This window comes from Drosophila busckii, chromosome 3R, assembly GCF_011750605.1.
Source record: "Drosophila busckii strain San Diego stock center, stock number 13000-0081.31 chromosome 3R, ASM1175060v1, whole genome shotgun sequence".
In the NCBI taxonomy this organism is placed as follows: Eukaryota; Metazoa; Arthropoda; class Insecta; order Diptera; family Drosophilidae; genus Drosophila; species Drosophila busckii.
Genome location: NC_046607.1, coordinates 4,795,537 through 4,814,410, shown reverse-complemented (window position 1 = coordinate 4,814,410; position 18,874 = coordinate 4,795,537). Strand labels below are relative to the sequence as shown.

General features: G+C 42.9%; 7 protein-coding genes across 12 annotated transcripts; all 7 read left to right on the top strand.

Moving 5' to 3' along the window:
* Nucleotides 1–753: 753 nt before the first annotated feature.
* Nucleotides 754–1,803, top strand: LOC108602756 (maker208). The gene is made up of 4 exons (XM_017990928.2): nt 754–884; nt 947–1,008; nt 1,068–1,348; nt 1,418–1,803. Exons 1-4 carry the CDS (start codon nt 858–860, stop codon nt 1,576–1,578), a joined length of 531 nt encoding a protein of 176 aa, XP_017846417.1. The 5' UTR covers nt 754–857; the 3' UTR covers nt 1,579–1,803.
* Nucleotides 1,804–1,972: 169 nt separating this feature from the next.
* On the top strand, nt 1,973–4,594 carry LOC108602752 (endochitinase). The gene is made up of 7 exons (XM_017990921.1): nt 1,973–2,076; nt 2,387–3,020; nt 3,077–3,200; nt 3,259–3,750; nt 3,806–3,985; nt 4,044–4,232; nt 4,291–4,594. The coding sequence occupies exons 1-7, from the start codon at nt 2,073–2,075 to the stop codon at nt 4,426–4,428; spliced, it is 1,761 nt and encodes a 586-aa protein (XP_017846410.1). The 5' UTR covers nt 1,973–2,072; the 3' UTR covers nt 4,429–4,594.
* Nucleotides 4,595–5,300: 706 nt separating this feature from the next.
* LOC108602750 (sarcalumenin) lies at nt 5,301–11,595 on the top strand. 4 transcript variants are annotated; one of them, XM_017990919.2, is made up of 14 exons: nt 5,301–5,373; nt 5,846–6,060; nt 7,441–7,524; nt 7,577–7,684; nt 7,739–8,137; nt 8,194–8,271; nt 8,330–8,368; nt 8,530–8,607; nt 8,669–8,707; nt 8,773–9,446; nt 9,563–9,884; nt 9,941–10,113; nt 10,393–10,848; nt 10,908–11,595. In XM_017990919.2, the coding sequence occupies exons 2-14, from the start codon at nt 6,000–6,002 to the stop codon at nt 11,334–11,336; spliced, it is 2,940 nt and encodes a 979-aa protein (XP_017846408.1). In that variant the 5' UTR covers nt 5,301–5,373; nt 5,846–5,999; the 3' UTR covers nt 11,337–11,595. The 4 variants fall into 4 exon arrangements, with proteins under 4 accessions (XP_017846408.1, XP_017846406.1, XP_017846409.1 ...); XM_017990917.2 differs by having other exon boundaries at nt 7,736–8,137; XM_017990918.2 differs by lacking the exon at nt 5,301–5,373 and adding an exon at nt 5,686–5,748 and having other exon boundaries at nt 7,736–8,137.
* A 596-nt stretch (nt 11,596–12,191) lies between these two features.
* On the top strand, nt 12,192–12,844 carry LOC108602759 (COX assembly mitochondrial protein 2 homolog). Its single transcript, XM_017990930.2, has 2 exons — nt 12,192–12,599; nt 12,661–12,844. Exons 1-2 carry the CDS (start codon nt 12,519–12,521, stop codon nt 12,820–12,822), a joined length of 243 nt encoding a protein of 80 aa, XP_017846419.1. The 5' UTR covers nt 12,192–12,518; the 3' UTR covers nt 12,823–12,844.
* Nucleotides 12,808–13,529, top strand: LOC108602755 (protein Abitram). The gene has a single exon (XM_017990927.2). The coding sequence runs from the start codon at nt 12,830–12,832 to the stop codon at nt 13,433–13,435; it is 606 nt and encodes a 201-aa protein (XP_017846416.1). The 5' UTR covers nt 12,808–12,829; the 3' UTR covers nt 13,436–13,529.
* LOC108602754 (protein BCCIP homolog) lies at nt 13,523–14,706 on the top strand. Its single transcript, XM_017990926.2, has 3 exons — nt 13,523–13,727; nt 13,783–13,909; nt 13,977–14,706. Exons 1-3 carry the CDS (start codon nt 13,605–13,607, stop codon nt 14,615–14,617), a joined length of 891 nt encoding a protein of 296 aa, XP_017846415.1. The 5' UTR covers nt 13,523–13,604; the 3' UTR covers nt 14,618–14,706.
* Nucleotides 14,707–14,830: 124 nt separating this feature from the next.
* LOC108602753 (putative aminopeptidase W07G4.4) lies at nt 14,831–17,338 on the top strand. 3 transcript variants are annotated; one of them, XM_017990924.2, is made up of 4 exons: nt 14,831–14,899; nt 15,190–15,302; nt 15,643–16,015; nt 16,078–17,338. In XM_017990924.2, the coding sequence occupies exons 2-4, from the start codon at nt 15,289–15,291 to the stop codon at nt 17,212–17,214; spliced, it is 1,524 nt and encodes a 507-aa protein (XP_017846413.1). In that variant the 5' UTR covers nt 14,831–14,899; nt 15,190–15,288; the 3' UTR covers nt 17,215–17,338. The 3 variants fall into 3 exon arrangements, with proteins under 3 accessions (XP_017846413.1, XP_017846412.1, XP_017846414.1); XM_017990925.2 differs by lacking the exon at nt 14,831–14,899 and adding an exon at nt 15,123–15,138; XM_017990923.2 differs by lacking the exon at nt 14,831–14,899 and having other exon boundaries at nt 15,074–15,302.
* The last annotated feature ends 1,536 nt before the right edge of the window (nt 17,339–18,874 follow it).

Sequence of the window (18,874 nt, the reverse complement as noted above, 5' to 3'; positions counted from 1 at the left end):
AAAAGATAAATGTTATCAATAAAGTATATAGTTGAAAATTCAAATTCAGTGCGCGTTTTTATTTTTTGTTTATAAACTTACAGCTAAATGGGCTTGGGACACACCCCACGGAACAGGAAGACTAAGCCGCTGGGATTTTTTTACGTCAATTGCGCGCGAAATTCAAGATCAATGTTAAAGGCTATTTAAATTTGCCACTGACTATGCGAGATGTTGACAACCATCGCATGAATCACAATGAATATGAATATCACGTACGTGTGCCGTCCAGTTTGTGAGCAATACTGAAGCAACAACAATGAAAGCAAAGCCCAAGCATAAGTTTTGTCGCTTTTAAGTGTGGGCGTTTGCTTCTATGAAATGTAGAGCAATATGCACAATAGCTTTCTAAAAAGCAACTTTATCTAATTCTTATATCATATTAACATAATCGTGACCATAAATTTGACTTTCACACTTGCACTGGGCTTTTGGCAAAGACAAAAACAGTTCATTATAAACAAATTAAATTAAAAATAGAATTGGGGTAATTAGCAGCTTAGTTCGCCTCTTTAAATGCTGCGCAGCATGTGCGTATGTAAACTATAAACATGTGCGTTAAATTATATACACAACTATACTATATACATGGGTATTTGCCATAAAACCTGATATTAAACCAGATTGATGACATTGTTAGTCGCTGTTGTTGCTGCTGCTGCTGATGAGCAACTCAAAGTTTGAGTGAGCAATGGAGTAGCTGCAAAAATATGAAAACAAAAAAAAACCCCAATTGTGCGAATTAAGCTGAGGCTGAGGCATCTGCTTTAGTTGGCTGCATATAGTCCAGCTGTATAGAGCTCAAGCGCGCAAAGATAATGTCAGACACACTCCACGCAACTCTTGTAAGTTATTTGCCTTCACTTTGTGCTGCGACGATAAACGACATGCATTTGTTCAATTTCAGCTGCTGCAACTGCTGCTGCTGGCGATGAGTCTGCTGCTGACTGCAGCAAACATTGAGCATGCGTTAGTATAAGAAGCAAAGGAATCTTTTGTATGTTTTGTGACTTGAGTTTATCTTGCAGCGCTTACAGCAACGAGGATTTATTGGCAGAGGAATCGGCGCCAGTGGGCAGCCTGCTGCTGCGTCAGCGTCGCGATAATTGGCTGCCCCACTTTGGCTGTGGCAAGCAACACAAATGGCATGGACATCATGATTACTATCATCATCATTGGCCTGCCCAGCCATTCCCTTATGCAGGTTTTAATTTCGGCTTTCCAATGTGGCCCAACTTTGGCTTTGCTTTTGATAAAGATGCAGCTCCACCCTTTAAAACTCCATTGGCACCTTTCAACGTTGACTCTGGTGGGTTGCAACAGCAGCAGCAGCGTCAGCTTGTTGAAACTGTAACTGAATGCCATTTGTGTTTTGCAGATAAGCCACCCAGCACAGCAGCGCCAGAAACTACAACAGCAACGCCAGCAACTACAACAGCAGCACCAGCAACTACAACAGCAGCAGCAACCACTACAACAGTTGCCAGCAGCACAGCGGATCCTAGCTTGGATATTGACATACGCTTTGGCCGTGACTAGCTTTAAGTTACTTTTAAGTATTAACTGCATTAAATAGCAAGCTTAAGTGTCAAAGTTATCTATGCATTAAATTCTTAAGCGAGTGCATTGCACGCTTTGCTTGGCAGGATGCAACTTTAAAGGTTTCGCTCATTCTAAAACATAAACAAAATCGTTAAAAATGCAAAATAACAACAAAAGAAAGTCGTATCAGATCTGGAATTGAGCACACGCATACACAAGCGAAAACAAAGAGCAAAAACCACAATAAAAAAACATAAAACAAACAAATCTTGTGCACAGCTAACGAGCATGCGGTGCCTCTCACGCACTTTTGGCCAGGAACAAAGGCGCGCTCCAAGAACCGGACCGTCAACGCCGCCGCCCACTATAAAAGCAGCGCTCGCCAAGCCGCTGACTGTCATTTGACGCGTAACAAGCGTAGCAGAAGCAACCCAAAGCCAAATCGTATAGAGCGCGTGTTGAATCGAAGAGAGTTTGAGAAGCATTGAGAAATGGGTAAGCCTGGCCACGCATACTAAGTGCCAACGGTGAATGAACTCTCAATGCAGTCCAGCATTATGGACAGCCAACCTTAGCGCACCCAAAAACGTTTTTTGTGGGCAGCTCCAGACTTTTAGTGCATTTCCACATCATATATTGTTAAAATGCCAGTCGCGTTGATCTTGAAAAACAAGTCGTGCCGAAATTTAATTATACTAAACGCTTGCAAATTCAAACAACAATAAAATTAAATACGTAGTGGCAGTTCTGGAAGTCTAAAGAGTTTTCTAGTCATTTCGCTGTTTTACTGTTTTTTACTTCTCAGCTCAACAACACAGACTACTGCTGCAGTTGTTGCTGCTCTGCCTGCTGAGCCTGCTGCCCACGCAGCTGTTGGCAGCGGAGCAGCCAGCGCGCATTGTTTGCTATTTTAGCAACTGGGCTGTTTATCGTCCCGGCATTGGACGCTATGGACTGGAGGATGTGCCTGCAGATCTTTGCACGCATTTGGTTTACTCCTTCATTGGCGTTGACGACAAGAGTTGGGAGGTGCTGGTCATAGATCCGGAGCTTGATGTGGAGCAGGAGGGCTTCCGCAAGTTTACGCAGCTGCGTGAGACGCATCCAAAGCTGAAGCTGCAAATCGCTGTGGGTGGCTGGGCCGAGGGTGGCTCCAAGTACTCGAAGATGTCGGCAGTGCGTGAGCATCGTCAAAGTTTCATACGCAGCGTGGTACAGTTCATGAAGCAGTACGACTTTGATGGCTTCGATTTGGATTGGGAGTATCCTGGCGCTACCGATCGCGGTGGCAGCTATGGCGACAAGGATAAGTTCCTCTACTTTGTGCAGGAGCTGCGACGTGCCTTCGATCGCGAGGGACGCGGCTGGGAGATAACTATGGCCGTGCCTGTAGCCAAGTTCCGACTGCAGGAGGGCTACCATGTGCCCGAGCTGTGCGAGTAAGTGCAGCAAACTCGAAATTTATATTTATTTTACTGATGATATTTTCGGATAGACTGCTGGATGCTATACATGCCATGACCTACGATCTGCGCGGCAACTGGGCGGGCTTTGCGGATGTGCACAGTCCGCTGTACAAGCGCCAGCATGATCAGTATGCCTATGAGCGACTGAATGTGGTGCGTATGCTCGGTTGGTAAATGGTGCATGGCAAACTAATTAACGTTGTCGTTCTAGAATGACGGCCTGGCGCTGTGGGAGGAGATGGGCTGCCCGGCGAACAAGCTGGTGGTCGGCATACCGTTCTATGGACGCACCTACACTCTGAGCAGCTCCAACAAGAACTACAACATGGGCACGTATATCAACAAGGAGGCGGGCGGCGGTGCACCAGGACCTTACACCAATGCCAGCGGCTTTTTGGCCTACTACGAGATTTGCACTGAGGTAATGGACAAGTCCAAGGGCTGGACGGTTGAGTGGGATGATGGTGGCATGGTGCCGTATACCTACAAGGATACGCAGTGGGTGGGATATGAGAATGAAGCGTCCGTGCAGATCAAAATGGACTTTATCAAGTCGAAAGGCTATGCCGGCGCCATGACTTGGGCCATTGACATGGACGATTTTCATGGCTTGTGCGGCCCCAAGAATGGACTCATGCAAATACTCTACAACAACATGCGGCACTATCGAGTGCCGGAGCCAACGCGTGAGACTACGCCACGGGTAAGTGGGCGCCTTGCCAAGTTTTCTAGAGTGAAAGCTAATGAGCATTTTGCAGCCTGAATGGGCAAAGCCGCCAGCAACGCCACCAAATCCCGATGAGCTACAGCCAACGATGACGCCGACGACGACGACGCGTAAACCGAAACCAAAGCCAAAACCCACGTCAACGCCAGTCAGACCAACAGCAGCGCCAGTGCCAGCTGTAGCAAGCACCAGCAAGAAACCAACAACAAAGGTGCCAAACATACGAAACAAATAATTTCAACCAAGCTAAACAACATATACATTTATAGAAGCCAAAAAAGCCCAAGAAGACAACAACAAAAACAACGACGACAACGACGACAGAGACGCCCTTCATAACTGAGGAGCCCGAGGAGCCCGTCGATCCTGTAGAAACTGCCACAGCTGCCGATGAGTTTGATGCTAGTGAAATTGACTGCACCAATCGCGACTTTGTGCCACATCCCAACTGCCGCAAGGTAAATTTTGGAACAACTAACTATAGCTTATAAATTTAACTTATTTTTTACTTGACAGTACTTCCGTTGTGTGCATGGCAAGCCCGTGGAGTTTGAGTGCAAGGAGGGCACCGCCTTTCATACCGTGCTCAATGTCTGCGATTGGATCGAGAACAGCGATCGTTACTACTGCACGCGCATGAAGAGCGGACACTAGAGCAACATAATTTATTTATTTTATGCATATAATATTATTATAAGTGTAGCTGTCTATTTTAAGACGCTGCGTAGCTTAGGATCTTAATTGAATATTTGCGGCAGCTCGTAAACAAATTGATAATACCCATGACTAGACGAAAGCAATAAACATTTGATAAAAATTATTGAAGCGTGCAATCTGCACAAATTATGACTAAGATACATTATATAACTGAAGATATTACAAAACTTTGTCGCCATGTCAAAGTCTTTAAGCATTTAGCATTTAGCATTTAGCGACGGCAGCGCCTTGAAGCCAAGCGCAACATATGAAACATACATATGGATTCATCTAGGGAACAGCTGTTCATGCAATCAAGCATACTAATGAACGGTGATAAATGTTACAAGAACATTTTTAATTTCATATTTAACATCAACGAGCGCACGAGAGAGGGAGAGCGCATCAAAATTTAATCAAATGTGACAAATCGCTTTGCTTAGAATAAATCTTTGTGCTCAATGTGCTGCTTTTAGCTAAAGAGAGCTGCCGACAAAATGAGCAAATCATTTTGTCTATAATTAAACGCAGTTCCAAAACATAAATGTTGAATATTTAAATTTGAAATTATAAATCATACAATGGTATACAATACAAACAAGATCTTATAAGTAAGGATTAAGCTTAAGCTAAACAGCATATCCTTTCATTTGAGCTGCTCACACTCTCAGCCTTTTGCCAATGCTCTCCGCTCGAGAGCGTGATCGACTGAGAGCGAGGCGAGAGTGTCAAAAGCCAAAAACTAGACAACAACAATAGCAGCAACAACAAGCAGCCAAATACTGTTGGCTACAAAAATATCAAAAATTAAATAATTTTCGCGGTCACAAGGTAAATTCATGGTATATGCATGTTGAGTTACGAATTGGTTTTGGACCGGGAGAGATCGTCTCGTATACTCGTGTACGCAAAAATATATCACTAGAAATTTTTAGCATTTTGGTGTGCTTCAGCTTTTTACTAAAAATTAGAAAATAGATATTGCTGCAAAAGTCAAAAAACGAAACGCACACAACGTGCACAGACGACAAAGAGCCAGAAATAAGCAAATTATTTGGCTGACAATCGTCGAAAGGGACACTAAGGATTACCCAGCCGACGATTGTTGCTGAAATTTGCAAACGGCCAATAAAAAATATATATTTAAAAAAACACAACGCGATATAATACAATTAAATAGTTTTATTAAATTAACGAATAAAGTGTAACATTTAATTAAAAAGAAAATCGAACAAGTGCAAAATTGTAAAATCTCAGCCAACAAATTGTGAAAAATTTGTACGAGGCATAGTTTTAGTTATATATACGTATATATATTAAATTTTAAATGAAAATTGAATGCAAAAATATTGAATCTTTCACTTCTTATGTTTAGTGCATTTAAACGAGCGCATATATTTTGGATATATATGCGGTAAACGAGCGCAAGTGATTAAAGTTTGACAACAAACATAAAGGATAATTTATGACGTGGCTAACATATTAACCACACTGGGAAAACTCAAGGATATTTTGTTGATTTGGTTATTATGGGGCGGCTAACAATTTGGTTCCTACTGGGACTTACGTTAATCGCCGTTAGCAACAATGGTAAGTCTCAAACCAGGACGTTAATTACATAAGCTAAGCAGAGAGAGTCTGCTCTGGGGTCTGGGCTCTGGGCCTGGGTCTCAATGCTCAGCAGAATTTCTACGATAGGCAGGCATTATGCAATTTTTATAGAAAAAGAAAAGCCACAGAAAAAAAAAATTAAGGAAAAAAGAAAATTAAAATACATACAAATGTACCGAAAGCATATATTTAAAAATATTTTTTGCTGAGCTGTGTGCGTGTGTGTGCAAACGTCAGCGACGACACTTTGAATATATACTAGCTAAAATGTTCGCCTTAGTACACTTGTTAGATACAAACACATAGACAAATAGCATGTTGGTCAGCTCTTGTTGCTTTTGTTATTTATTTATTCTTTTGAGAAAAGTCTTTCTGAGCAGCAAGCGATAGCCTGTTTGGTCGCTCTTCGTTGTCATCGTTTGTAATAATTTTAAATTTAGAATCTTAAAATTATTTTTTTTCTATTCAGCGAGTATCTGTATCTGTTTCTCACACACACACATATATGCAAGTGTGTGTGTGTGTGTGTGTGTGCAAGTTCTTGATATATAAATATATATGTATTGTTTGGTTTGCAAAAATGATTGCAAAACGCTGAGAATTGGCGCAAATGATCTATATTAGAAGTCGGTTGGGCTGCAAGCAACATAAACACAATATGCAAAAAATTCATCACACAGGCATAACGTATAAATAATTCTGTTTATATGCAAAGCAATGAATTGTGAAATTTTTTAAATAGCTTCCTACCCACATACGCCAAAGAACAATTTGAAATAAATCAAGGAAACAAGCCGTCGACAGTTTGTAGGCATACTTGGCACATAATTAAATGCATTTAAATTTCAATTCGATTTGTATTATATTCCGATTGCCTGGTTGCTGCCTCACTGGGCGAAAGTAATTAGCAACGACCTTTAAGCTGTCACTCATTCAAAAGCAGCAAACACCAAAATAAAAGTTTGCCATCGCCCATATAGTATAGCTCTGTTTATACTTATGCACTCACGTCATTAACCAGTGAGTACTAAAAAACTGTATAGATGGAAAAACAAAGATATAGTAGTGGGCGAGTAGCCAACAATTTCATACATCCATTCACATTCGTTTATACGTAGACAAGCTCAAATATTCTGTTGAGTTTTCCATTTTTAAAAATAAAATTCATAAATTGCCATATACATTGGTCAGTGTGTGCGTGTTTGTCTGTGTGCAAATCCATAAAATAATGTCAAGTTTGCATAGATAAAATAACCTCAACGCAACAAGTAAGCAATAAATGTTTCAAGCTCGAGCAATAGACAATTTTGCAAGTTAATGTTAAGCCAATATAGTAATTTATATTTATACGATTCGCAGTTGGGTTTGCCAATGCCGAAGTTGGACCAAGCGAATCAGAGTGTCGACCCTATATCGAAAAAGCTATAAATGAACTGAAAACAGGTAAACTGCTATATTTTGCTGTTGCTCCTTAAGCTTAAGCTTTGGTTTACAGATGGTGTCACTGGTAAGGAAGATTCGGGAGAACTGCAATCTGATCAGCCTAGGGATGATGATGATGATGACGATGACGACGACCACAACGACGATGATGATGATGATGGTGGGCGTGATGAAAAAGAAACTGTTGAAATTACTGATGTGGATTCCACAGAAGATGCGAAAAGCGCCAACGACATTGACGGCGATGGCATACCAGATGACCAGGACGATGACATAGACGGCGATGGCATACCAAATGAAGAGGACGACGACATTGATGGCGATGGTATTCCAAATGAAAAGGACGATGACATAGACGGCGATGGCATACCAAATGATGAAGATGACGACATTGACGGCGATGGCATACCAAATGACAAGGACGACGACATTGATGGCGATGGTATTCCAAATGAGCAGGATGATGATATTGATGGCGATGGTATACCAAATGATCAAGATGACGACATTGATGGCGATGGTATTCCAAATGAAGATGATGATGACATGGACGGCGACGGTATACCAAATGAAAAAGACAGGGATCTGGATGGCGATGGTATACCAAACAAAGGTGCGTATACGCAATAAACTTGCGTAAAACATTTGATTTCAATATATAATTTACAGAGGATCGCGATATGGATGGCGATGGCGTGTCCAACGAAAAAGATAAAGATTTGGATGGTGATGGTAAAGATAATCACGGTAAGCATGCTTAGTATTTATTAGTTAGTAGGCATACAAGCTTGTTTTAATTATGCAGAGGACGAGGATCTTGATGGGGACGGTACCCTTAATCACGGTATGTGCAATGTCACATGTGCACTCAAAGAAATACAAGACTTTCCCAGATTAAATGGAGCATGCATTTCAATAGCACTTTTATTATTTTATTTTGCATTGCACTGCAGTCTACATATTATTTGCAGCATTTTACTAATTAGCTGTATTTACTGCTTTTAGAGGATGAAGACTTGGATGGCGATGGCTTGCCAAACGAAAAGGATGAAGATTTGGATGGTGATGGCAAAGCAAATCACGGTAAATTATTAACTTGCTCAAGTTGAATTAAGCTTAGTATCATATTATTTGTAAATTGCAGAGGATGAAGACATTGATGGTGATGGCACTTTGAATCACGGTATGCTTATTTAATAACCGAAAATTATTTTTATTTATGTTAACGATTAAAATAATTATTTTTAGAGGACAGCGATATTGATGGCGATGGTGTGCATAACGATGAGGATCATGACGTTGATGGTGATGGCCTTACCAATTCTGAAGAGCCACAGAGCATGGATATTGATGGGGATGGTGTGCCAAACAGTGAGGATGATGACATTGATGGCGATAAATTGGTAAACGAAAAGGATGATGATATGGATGGCGATGGCATTTTAAATCAGCATGACAATGACATGGACGGTGACGGAGTACCAAATGCGCATGACGATAGCCAGGAGGACGATGATGAAGAAGAAGAAGAGGAAGCCGTTAAGAAACGTAAGAAGCGTGAGGTTGATGCTGCACCTGTGCTAGATATGCAGGAGCCACCAAATCCAGCTGATGAATTCCCCGCAGAGGAGGAAGCGCCTAAGGAAGCATCTGCTGAAGTTGAGGTAGAAGCACAGCCTGCTGTTGAGGAGGAACATGAGCAGGAAGCAGAGCCAGAGCCTGTTGCAGCAGAAGAATCTAAAGAAGAAGAGGAAAAGCCAGTTGAAGAGCCTGAACAGGAAGCTGAGCCAGAGGCGCCAAAGGAGGATTCTGCAGAGCATGCTGAGGACAAGCTAGAAGAATCAGATGCACCCGCTGAAGCTGAGCAAGCAGCTGAAGCTGATGGTGAAGACGACACAATGCCAGAAGATGAATTGCTTTGGGTAAGTCACCAATCAAAAGCTATTTTTTGATCTTTTTTTTTATTTATTTACTTAGCTACGAGCTATGTGCATTATTTAAAATTATATTTAATTAACTGCTATGTTTATAATTTTAGGAGGGTGAAGTGCCTCAAAACCGTCGCAGCCGTCAACACATCAGTGAGCTTTTGCAGCTGGATGAGGAATTCAATGCGCGTGAAAAGGCCACCGACAATGTGGCCGAGATCATCTTGCGTGACATAAAGAAAATTTACGAAAATGCTGTCAAGCCACTGGAAACTTTGTACAAGTACCGTGACTTGAGCAATCGTCATTTCAGTGATCCAGAGATTTTCTCTAAGCCTTTGATTCTCTTCATGGGCCCCTGGTCTGGCGGCAAGTCATCTATACTGAACTATCTGACCGATAATGAATATACAGCCAATTCGTTGAGAACCGGTAAGTAATGCTGCCATTATACTGCTGCCTCTATATATAATGGTTTGAACCGTTAGGAGCGGAACCATCTCCGGCTTACTTCAACATACTTATGCATGGCAATGAGACCGAGGTCTTGGATGGCACACAGCTGGCAGCTGACTACACCTTCGCAGGTCTGCAAAAGTTCGGTCAAGGTCTGGAGGAGCGTCTGCGTGGCCTGAAGTTGAAGAGCAAGCTACTCGAAAAAGTAAGTTCTGGGCTGTTTATTTATTTGTGTAACTGTTTGCATGTGTTTTGCTGTTCAACATTTACCTAGTTCTTAGGCATACTAAGTGCATTAACTTGTCTCTCAAATAGCTTTTGACAGGGCAGCTCGACGATTGGGAAACTTGTATGTAAAATTGTGCTGGCAATTTGCCCAAAAGAATTTATAGCCTTTTGGTTATTAACAAAAGAATTTAGAATTTGAGTGAAATGCTAGACAATGCCTAAATTAAATCATATGCTGCATGAAATTTGTTTTCAGGTCAACATCGTTGAGATACCTGGCATACTCGAGGTACGCAAGCAAGTGTCTCGCGTCTTCCCCTTCAATGACGCTTGCCAGTGGTTTATCGATCGCGCCGACATTATCTTTTTGGTCTACGACCCAGCCAAATTGGATGTTGGCCCAGAGACCGAGGCCATACTCGACCAACTCAAGGGGCGCGAGTATCAGACTCGCATCATCTTGAACAAGGCGGACACAGTAAAGCCTGAAGAGCTTTTGCGTGTGCAGGGTGCGCTCATTTGGAACATTTCGCCGCTGATGTCGTCGGCCCAGCCGCCACTCATGTACACCACATCGCTGTGGACGCATCCGTATCAGGATGGCGCCCCAGCACGTCTGCTGCTGGCCCAGGAGCGCGCCTTCCTGCGTGATCTGCGCACCGCCATCGACAAACGTATTGAGCATAAGATTGCCAGTGCCCGTCGATTTGCCGTAAGTTTCTTAACGTACAAAAAAAATTCAAATATAATCTAAATTTAAAATGCTTACAGGTGCGTGTGCGTAACCACGCCAAGATGGTCGACTGCTATTTGAACACCTATAACAATCACAAGACGCTCTTTGGCAACAAGAAGCGCATCGCTGATGATATTATTGACCATCCACAGAATTATCACATCTACGAGGGTCTATCCACGCTGACAAATATCTCGCGCTATGACTTGCCCGATCCTGAGGTCTATCGCGACTTCTTCCGCTTGAATCCACTGTATGAGTTCAAGAAACTCACGGACACCTGCACCTATTTCCGTGGCTGTCCCATAACCAAGCTGGATTTGGCCATTGCCTATGAGATGCCAGAGCTGGCGGGCAAATACAAGAAAATGTCAGAGGCAGCGCTGGCCGGCATTGAGGCCCAGGCAGAAAAGTCAGAAGCTGAGGCGAGCAATGTACAGGCTGAGCCCAAAAAGACGAGTTGAGGTGTTGGCTCCTTTAAGGAGAATGCCTGCCATTTAGTTTGTTTTAATGAGAGATAGTGAGAATGTGACATAGGCCATGGTAACCGTCTACCGACAATAAACTGCACCAACAGATATAGAACGTGAGAGAGAGAGATACAGAGAGAGAATGAGCGAGAGCAGCGTGAGAGTAATATACACTATACACTATAATAGAGCATAAATATTGGTTAACGAATTTGTTCATCGACGATGCAAACAACAGCGTAAGACCAAAAAAGAGAGCAACACTTTATTGTAGAGTGTTTTTTGTTATTTGATATATGTATCTATGTATGTTTGTAAGCAGCAACGGTTGCTAGGCGCCTATGTTGTGACCTTTAGCGAACTTTTTATTTTCATCTGAGTTGGAATTTCATTTTAATTTCAATACTTATAATATAACCGAACTGAGAGCTTTATGAGAGAAAACTAATGCACAAATGAGAGCTTATATACAAACACACGAGTATATATTTTTAGTAAAATTGTAGAGAGATAACATAGAGTTTTTTAGAGGAGTAATTCAGCTTTTTAATTTTAACTGAGAGCATAGCGAACTTAACCAACAAGCAGAGCAAATTTCGTTAGCGAACTTTTGACGAACACTAACACAAAACCATTAAAACCTATTGGCTCCGACCGGCAAATTCCCAACATTTTAAATAGTTGTTACAACAGCGCATAATTTTGAGAGTTCAGCAGTGTTTTACTTATTTTTTTTTTTTTGAAGATGTTTGAGCAAACACAAGATACTTTTTTGGAGGATACCCTTTTCGATGTTGTAGTTGATAAGACTTTTCAGCAAAAGTAAACAGTGAAGACGTTATCGCCCCCAAATAATCCATGAGAAATATTTCAAGGCATGTGAGAGATATAAAATATGTTAATGAATTTGATAATTATATAAAATAAAAACTATGTAAAGTCAACTGTGAGAGCGGGTAAAATATACAAATAAAACTACAAAAAAAAAACAAGTGACTTTTGAAATTCAAATTAACCACTACATTTAGAATCGATACTTGCAACATTTTACAGCACTACGAAAGTATTTTAGCCGGTACGTGTAAGAACTGGTCACACTCTTGACAGCTGTAGAGTAACGAAAAATAAAAATACATATTTTATGTATTTATTGTAAAAAGCATTTATTAAATAAAAATGCACACCGACTTAGCGTCACATTTACATACGCCGGCCTGCAACAAACTCATAGAAGAATTAAAAGCCTGTCACGAAACTGTAAGTTAAATGGGTATTTTTACATTCTTCCGTATTGTATAACTAAAATCTTAACCCGCAGCACGGATTCGCCAAATTCATAGGAATTTGCAACGATATTGACGACAAGGTAGTCAAGTGCCTTAAATCAGAGCGTATAGCTCGTTCCGCAGCCAATCGCGCCAAAGCTCGAGAGCGTCAAGCTAAGATAAAGGAGCAGCTACAACAGGAGCAGGCACACTAAGAGAAACATGGCAGCCAGAATCATGCAGACGGATCCGCTAGAGGATTACTACTTTGAACACGAAGAGCAGGAGATTTGTGGACAGCTGGTCAGCCCGATTACGAACTGCTATGAAGAGAACTATCCTAGTGTAGTGGATCGTTTTTTTACACGCTATTATTATATCAAAGGCAACGCAGCCTACCAAGTGCTTTATCACTCTAACCGCATGTGTCTGATATGCCTGGCTCCCGCACATCCTGCCTATAAAGAGGGCATAGCTTCGGTTAGTTACGATGTGGGCAATGTCGATCGCAGCCAGAACGTGGTTAAGGGCAAAGCCAAGAAGGGAGGCATGATACTGCAGGCTGAGACAACGCTGGCGCTGCTCACAACCGATGCGGGCACAACGTACAAAATTCCCAGTTGCATACGCGGAAAACTAGTTGAAGTTAATATGGAATGGGTTGCGCAGCCTAAGCTGATGGAAAAATCATCGGAAGGCGCCGGCTACTTTGCAATATTGCTGCCCAAGATAGAGAACTGCGATGACATAAAGGCAAGCCTGCTGACTCAGGAACAATATGAACAGCATATAAGCCACATCGAATTAGAAGATAAACCATGCACTTAATAATCTTAAGATATTGTACATTTATATTTTAAATTGTGTTAAATATACGCTGCGAACTAGTACTGTTCAAATGAACCGGCTATTTTGAGTGAGCAGCACGTGTTGTAGCAATCAGCTGTTTTCATACAAGCTGCGAAGCTTGGCTGATTTTTATTAAGTTTAATTGAAAATGTCGTCCAACAAGCGCAAGAATCTTAACCAAATGGAAGTAGATGCTAATAATGACGAGTCTAGCTCTAGTGACGATGATGATGACGATGAACCGCACCCAGATGCCTACAGGGGCAACGAGGTAAACAAAAATTCACTACAGTATGCATTTAAATTATTAATAATTCATCATTTAGGAAGTGCAAGTGGACTTTGAGGGCCGTGCACCGGTAGATCCGGATGCTCAGGGCATTTCACAACTGCTACAGCGACTCTTTCTGCGCGCTCATATTAACTGCAATCAAATGGCAGATCTGCTTATAGGTAAACAAAACTTGATATGTATATAACGTATAAGATTACATTGCAACTTGGAACGTTTTGATTCTAGCCCAGAACTATGTCGGCAGCGTGATATGCCAGTGCGAGGACGATGCTGAAAGCGAAACAGATGATGATAATATGGCGGAGGATGGCACCGTTTTTGGTATAACATCAGTACTGAATCTATCGACTAAAAAGGATCAGCCCAGCATTAGCCAACTGCGTACGTTTTTGTTGGAACGCGCCCAGTCAAATGCCACAAAGGAAGTGCAGCAACGAATGCGTGATCTTCTAGACAACGAGGAGCATCACATAGGCTTCCTAATCAACGAGCGTTTCATAAATATACCAGCGCAAATATCTGTGCCTTTGCTACAAAATCTGCAGCAGGAAATAGATGCTGCCAAGGCCAAGAAAATGAAGTTTACCTTCGATACGCTGCTGCTCTTAGTAAAGTTTCATCGCACGGAGGCTAAGAAGGGCAAAGAGTCAGAGGACCACTACACAAACGCGGAGGATGAGCTTCTGTCAGAGCGCGCCAAATTTAGCTTCGAGTATTCGGTTGCCTCGGAATGCGATTCAGGTATGGCTGGGGATTGGCTTGAGGGCGATGCTGTTATGACGCCCTATAGAAAGCTATTGGCACTCGATGCCAAACAGCTGCCAAAGCTAATTAACGATATACAAAAGTATATAAACGGAGAATAAATAAATGAAAAAAAACCTTTTTGCAGTAAAACGTTGGCAAACACTTGTGTCTGAATATGTGAAATAGTTAAGCTAAAGCTAATAAAGACATTAAAGATATACTCGCTTTATAGTTGTAAGTTCCTTTGTTGTTAAATTTAAATCTTATAACCACACATTCTTATTGAACAATGGACCTTAAAGCAAGTTGGCAGCACTGCAGCGAACAGCTGACCGGCATTTGTTTTTCTTACCACTACTCGAGAACGTGAGAATTGCGTACAATTTGCATTGCATACAAACGTGAGTAGCCGCTTTGTTGTTGTTTGTTATTGCATAGTCGTTTTGCTAGAGTATCAATAATAACATTCCAACAATTATTCATCAGTTGTGGACAGTTGTTTGTGAATATAAAAAACAAAAGGCGTTGTCGCGCTATAAAAGCGAGTTGCCTGTGCGACAAACAAATCAATTGCAACTTGTGCAGTCGTCAACGACAACGCCTTCGCTTTCGTGCAGATAACAAATATACATATATACAAGTATACTAACAAATATACTTTTCATTATCGGTGTGTTATCGCTAATTCCAGTTCCAGCCTCCATTGTATTTCGACTTCGACTTTCGCTTAACGCTGATCAGTGCCTAAACACTTGCCGCTTGAATCAGTTGTGGGCAGCACAACTTTAATATGGGACTTGAAAAGTGAGTATCCTGCTGATAAGCTTTCTCTTTCTCTCTCTATCTCTCTCTCAATCTCGACGATAAGGGTCACAAGTTACCATTTTAAGTAGCTTAACTAATGCTCCGTAATTTTGATTAGCGTCGCTTTAGACAAGCGTATCGCAATCGCAATCACTGTAATTTACGATATTCTACTACAGCTGCGATAATCTGTGTAAAGCGCCGCCGCTCCCTCTGTGTTTCGCAAGCAATTGAAACACACTCACTTGAAACGTGATAAAATTACAATTAAATTAATTGTCTTCAGCGCATGCATGCACAACAAAAAGCTTTTTATTAATTTGTACTTTGTCCTTTGCAGATTTTTGCCATGCTCGGTGCAGCTGTCTAAGATACTGGCCAAATCTGGTCACGATGTGCTCTGCGTTATAGATCGAGCAGTGCCAGCCGAGCTGGTCGATACCTTCAATGAGCACCGTGCCTTTGACAAGTCTTTCGATAGTGTGGTCTCGTGCTTCAAATCGGCCAAACTCGATCTACCAGTGATATATTCGCCCGTGGAGGACCAATCGGACTACTGCGATGTGCGCAGCTATCAGCAGGCAGCCGCAAAGTCCTTGCAGCGCGCTATTAAGGCTGGTTACCAAAAGCCACTGCTGCTGGTGCCCAAGAGCAAGCGCTTTGCGCAGTCGGAGCTCTGCACTGTACTGGGTGCATTAGAAGAACTGTATGTGGTATGTATGAGTAGAGTAGTAACAACTTGAGCGCTGTTCAACATAATGTCTTTGTTTTGTAGCCAATTCAACTGCGTGAAGACGTGCCGGACAAGAAATGCCGCATCAATTCGCTGTCCCTCATGATTGACAGTCCTAAGGCTGATGCTATTATGCAGGAAGCTTTGCTGTTGGAGGCGGCGCGCTTTATTGCGCGCGACATTGGTGTTGGTGATCCAGAGCGCATGGCGCCACCACGTGTGGAGGATTACATTAAGCCTGTGTTCAGCAATCTGCAAATCAAGGTAATCAGCGATGTCAAGGAGCTCACCAAGGAGTATCCACTGTTTGCAGCGGTTAATCGCGCTGCCAGTGTGGTGCAGCGTCATCGGGGTCGCATCATCTTTCTGGAGTACAAGCCCCCAAAGCCGTCGCGCAAGACGCTGATGCTGGTTGGCAAGGGTGTGACCTATGACACTGGCGGCGCTGACATCAAGGCTGGTGGCATTATGGCGAGCATGTCGCGCGACAAGTGCGGCGCTGCTGCCGTCGCTGGCTTCATGAAGGTTGTCAGCGAGCAGCAACCAGAGGACATACATGTGATTGGCGCACTTTGCCTGGTGCGCAACTCTGTGGGCGAGGAGTGCTATGTGTCCGATGAGATCATCACCTCGCGCGCTGGCGTGCGCGTGCGTGTGGGCAACACCGATGCCGAGGGGCGGATGTGCATGGCGGATATACTCTGCCGCATGAAGGAAATCGCTGTGGAGCAGAAATTACCCAATGCTCATCTGTTTACCATTGCAACGCTGACGGGTCATGCGTATATGTCGGCTGGCATTGGCCAGTCGATTGCTGTGGACAACAGCGTTGCCGCCAAGGAAGATCATGCGCGCAGATTGCAAGCTGCTGGCCAAGCCTACGGCGAGCCCTTCGAGGTTTCCGTGCTGCGCAAGTGTGACTTTGACTTCAATGCGCCCAAGGTCATTGGCGAGGATGTGGTGCAGTGCAACAATGCCTCATCGGTGCGCACGCCACGTGGCCATCAAGTTCCGGCTGCATTTATGATCACGGCCACTGGCCTCGACAAGCATGGCTTGGAGTCGGAGCACCCGCTTAAGTATACCCATTTGGATATTGCCGGCAGCGCAGGCGAATACCCAGAAATGCCAACTGCCGCTCCAATTGTGGCGTTGGTCAAAACACACTTGTCGGATTAAATTCGATGGATAAATAAACATACTTACATAAATATGTCAAAAGTACTTATACCTTATGTATTCACTGTATGCATCACTTTTTGAACTTATTTTATAATAAATGCGCAGAATTTTTAAAGCAAAATGCAAATATCTTGATTCGAAAATTAAATGGAAGGAGCAAAAGCTGCTGACACCCATTAATTAACATCCTGGCTACAGCCAAAACCAACAAGTTCTTTTAAATTATAAATTATTTCATTTTTTTTTATTTTATTATTATTACCTATAGCTGCAAGCAGTGCTGCATTTTATTTTTTGCTTTGTTGCAGGCTTCTTTGGTTTTCTTGTCTGTGCGCACTTGGCCAACACACAAGCTTTAGAGGAACCCGTTAGTTGTTGGGCTCTCTCTCGCACTCTCTTTCTATCTTTATTTTGTTTTTGCTCTTGTTGGCCACTTGTCAGCTGTCGCTTACGTCGCGTTACCGTTACATTGCCTGGCTTTGGAAACTCGGTCAAGAGTGTCTCATTCATGCCGTGATTGCATAATGTACCGTTGCTCGTTGGCCATTTCTTGCTGCCTGTTTGCCAGTTGGCAGTTGCCCCCGCTGCCTTCTTGGCCTTCTTGGCGTTCTTGGCAGCGCGTTTTTGTTCTTGGCGTTCTTCAGTGTAATTTATTGACGCAAGCCGCCACATTTGACAATGACAACCAGTTGCCTTTGGTGCTGCAACGAGGCTGGAAGCGCTCCAGTGCCGCCGCCGCCAACTCCTGCTGCTGCTGGCCTGGCCTGGCCAACAAGCTAACGGTATTTATTATTGATGAGCGGCATGCGTTAAAGTCACTTTTTGTTCTTGGCCATTAGTGTGAATTTATTGGCAGCGCTGGCTGGAACTGTTCTTGCTTGGCCGTTAGGCAAGGCATGACCTGATTATGGCAGGACTGGTTTGCACTAAATAAAAGAGAGATGCATATGGTTTTGGCCAACTTGCTTTTAGCCAACTCGTATGCGTAGTCAATACCATGTTGTTGGACTGGGGACTGGGACTGGCATTTGGTCTGCTCGGTGCGGTATGCATTGTTGATCCATAAATTTACAAAAAAAACCAACGACGCGCTTCACATGAGTAGCAACAAAAACAACAACAGCAACGGACAGCAATAGAAAGCGGGGAGCGACGACGCTGGCGGTGGCATTAATAATAGCAAAGCAGACACACACACACACACACACACATATATACACATAGGCAACACCAAATGAGGGGGGCGCTGTTGCTGTTGATGTTGCAAATCTGTGCACCGGTAGCAGCAACAGCAGCAACAACCACTTGAAGCACCAACGACAGAAATGATCTTAAATGAATGCGGAAGTTTTTCTTGGGGTTTCGTAACCAGCTACAGCTACATGGCAGCAGCAGCGGCGGCAGCAGCAGCAACAACGCTCCCAAAGAGGTCGCAATTCCAGTGGCAAGCAGCAGCCAAGCTGGCAACCAAACGTTGCTACATTTATGTATACTTATCCATTGCAGCCATGTGTTTTGTGGGCAGCATGGAGCGTCGATTGCCGTGAGTCCATAATCATAGATTGAGCTCGAGCTCGAGCTGGAGATTGAGATTGAGCCAGGTTGAACGCTTTATAGCCATGGACATATTAAAATTAATCCAATGATTGCAGCAGTC

Excerpts from the sequence above, each read along its gene's own strand:
- LOC108602754 (XM_017990926.2), top strand. The coding sequence starts at position 13,605 with ATGTCGTCCAACAAGCGCAAGAATCTTAACCAAATGGAAGTAGATGCT. Across the intron at positions 13,728-13,782 it reads ATGCCTACAGGGGCAACGAG|GAAGTGCAAGTGGACTTTGA; the intron begins GTAAACAAAAAT and ends TTCATCATTTAG. Across the intron at positions 13,910-13,976 it reads AATGGCAGATCTGCTTATAG|CCCAGAACTATGTCGGCAGC; the intron begins GTAAACAAAACT and ends TTTTGATTCTAG.
- LOC108602753 (XM_017990924.2), top strand. Across the intron at positions 16,016-16,077 it reads CATTAGAAGAACTGTATGTG|CCAATTCAACTGCGTGAAGA; the intron begins GTATGTATGAGT and ends TTTGTTTTGTAG.
- LOC108602756 (XM_017990928.2), top strand. The coding sequence starts at position 858 with ATGTCAGACACACTCCACGCAACTCTT. Across the intron at positions 1,009-1,067 it reads GCAGCAAACATTGAGCATGC|CGCTTACAGCAACGAGGATT; the intron begins GTTAGTATAAGA and ends TTTATCTTGCAG. Across the intron at positions 1,349-1,417 it reads ACCTTTCAACGTTGACTCTG|ATAAGCCACCCAGCACAGCA; the intron begins GTGGGTTGCAAC and ends TGTGTTTTGCAG.
- LOC108602750 (XM_017990917.2), top strand. The coding sequence starts at position 6,000 with ATGGGGCGGCTAACAATTTGGTTCCTACTGGGACTTACGTTAATCGCC. Across the intron at positions 8,272-8,329 it reads TGATGGTAAAGATAATCACG|AGGACGAGGATCTTGATGGG; the intron begins GTAAGCATGCTT and ends TTAATTATGCAG. Across the intron at positions 9,885-9,940 it reads AGCCAATTCGTTGAGAACCG|GAGCGGAACCATCTCCGGCT; the intron begins GTAAGTAATGCT and ends TTGAACCGTTAG.
- LOC108602755 (XM_017990927.2), top strand. The coding sequence starts at position 12,830 with ATGGCAGCCAGAATCATGCAGACGGATCCGCTAGAGGATTACTACTTT.
- LOC108602759 (XM_017990930.2), top strand. The coding sequence starts at position 12,519 with ATGCACACCGACTTAGCGTCACATTTACATACGCCGGCCTGCAACAAA. Across the intron at positions 12,600-12,660 it reads TAAAAGCCTGTCACGAAACT|CACGGATTCGCCAAATTCAT; the intron begins GTAAGTTAAATG and ends CTTAACCCGCAG.
- LOC108602752 (XM_017990921.1), top strand. Across the intron at positions 3,201-3,258 it reads CCTATGAGCGACTGAATGTG|AATGACGGCCTGGCGCTGTG; the intron begins GTGCGTATGCTC and ends TTGTCGTTCTAG. Across the intron at positions 3,751-3,805 it reads CGCGTGAGACTACGCCACGG|CCTGAATGGGCAAAGCCGCC; the intron begins GTAAGTGGGCGC and ends AGCATTTTGCAG.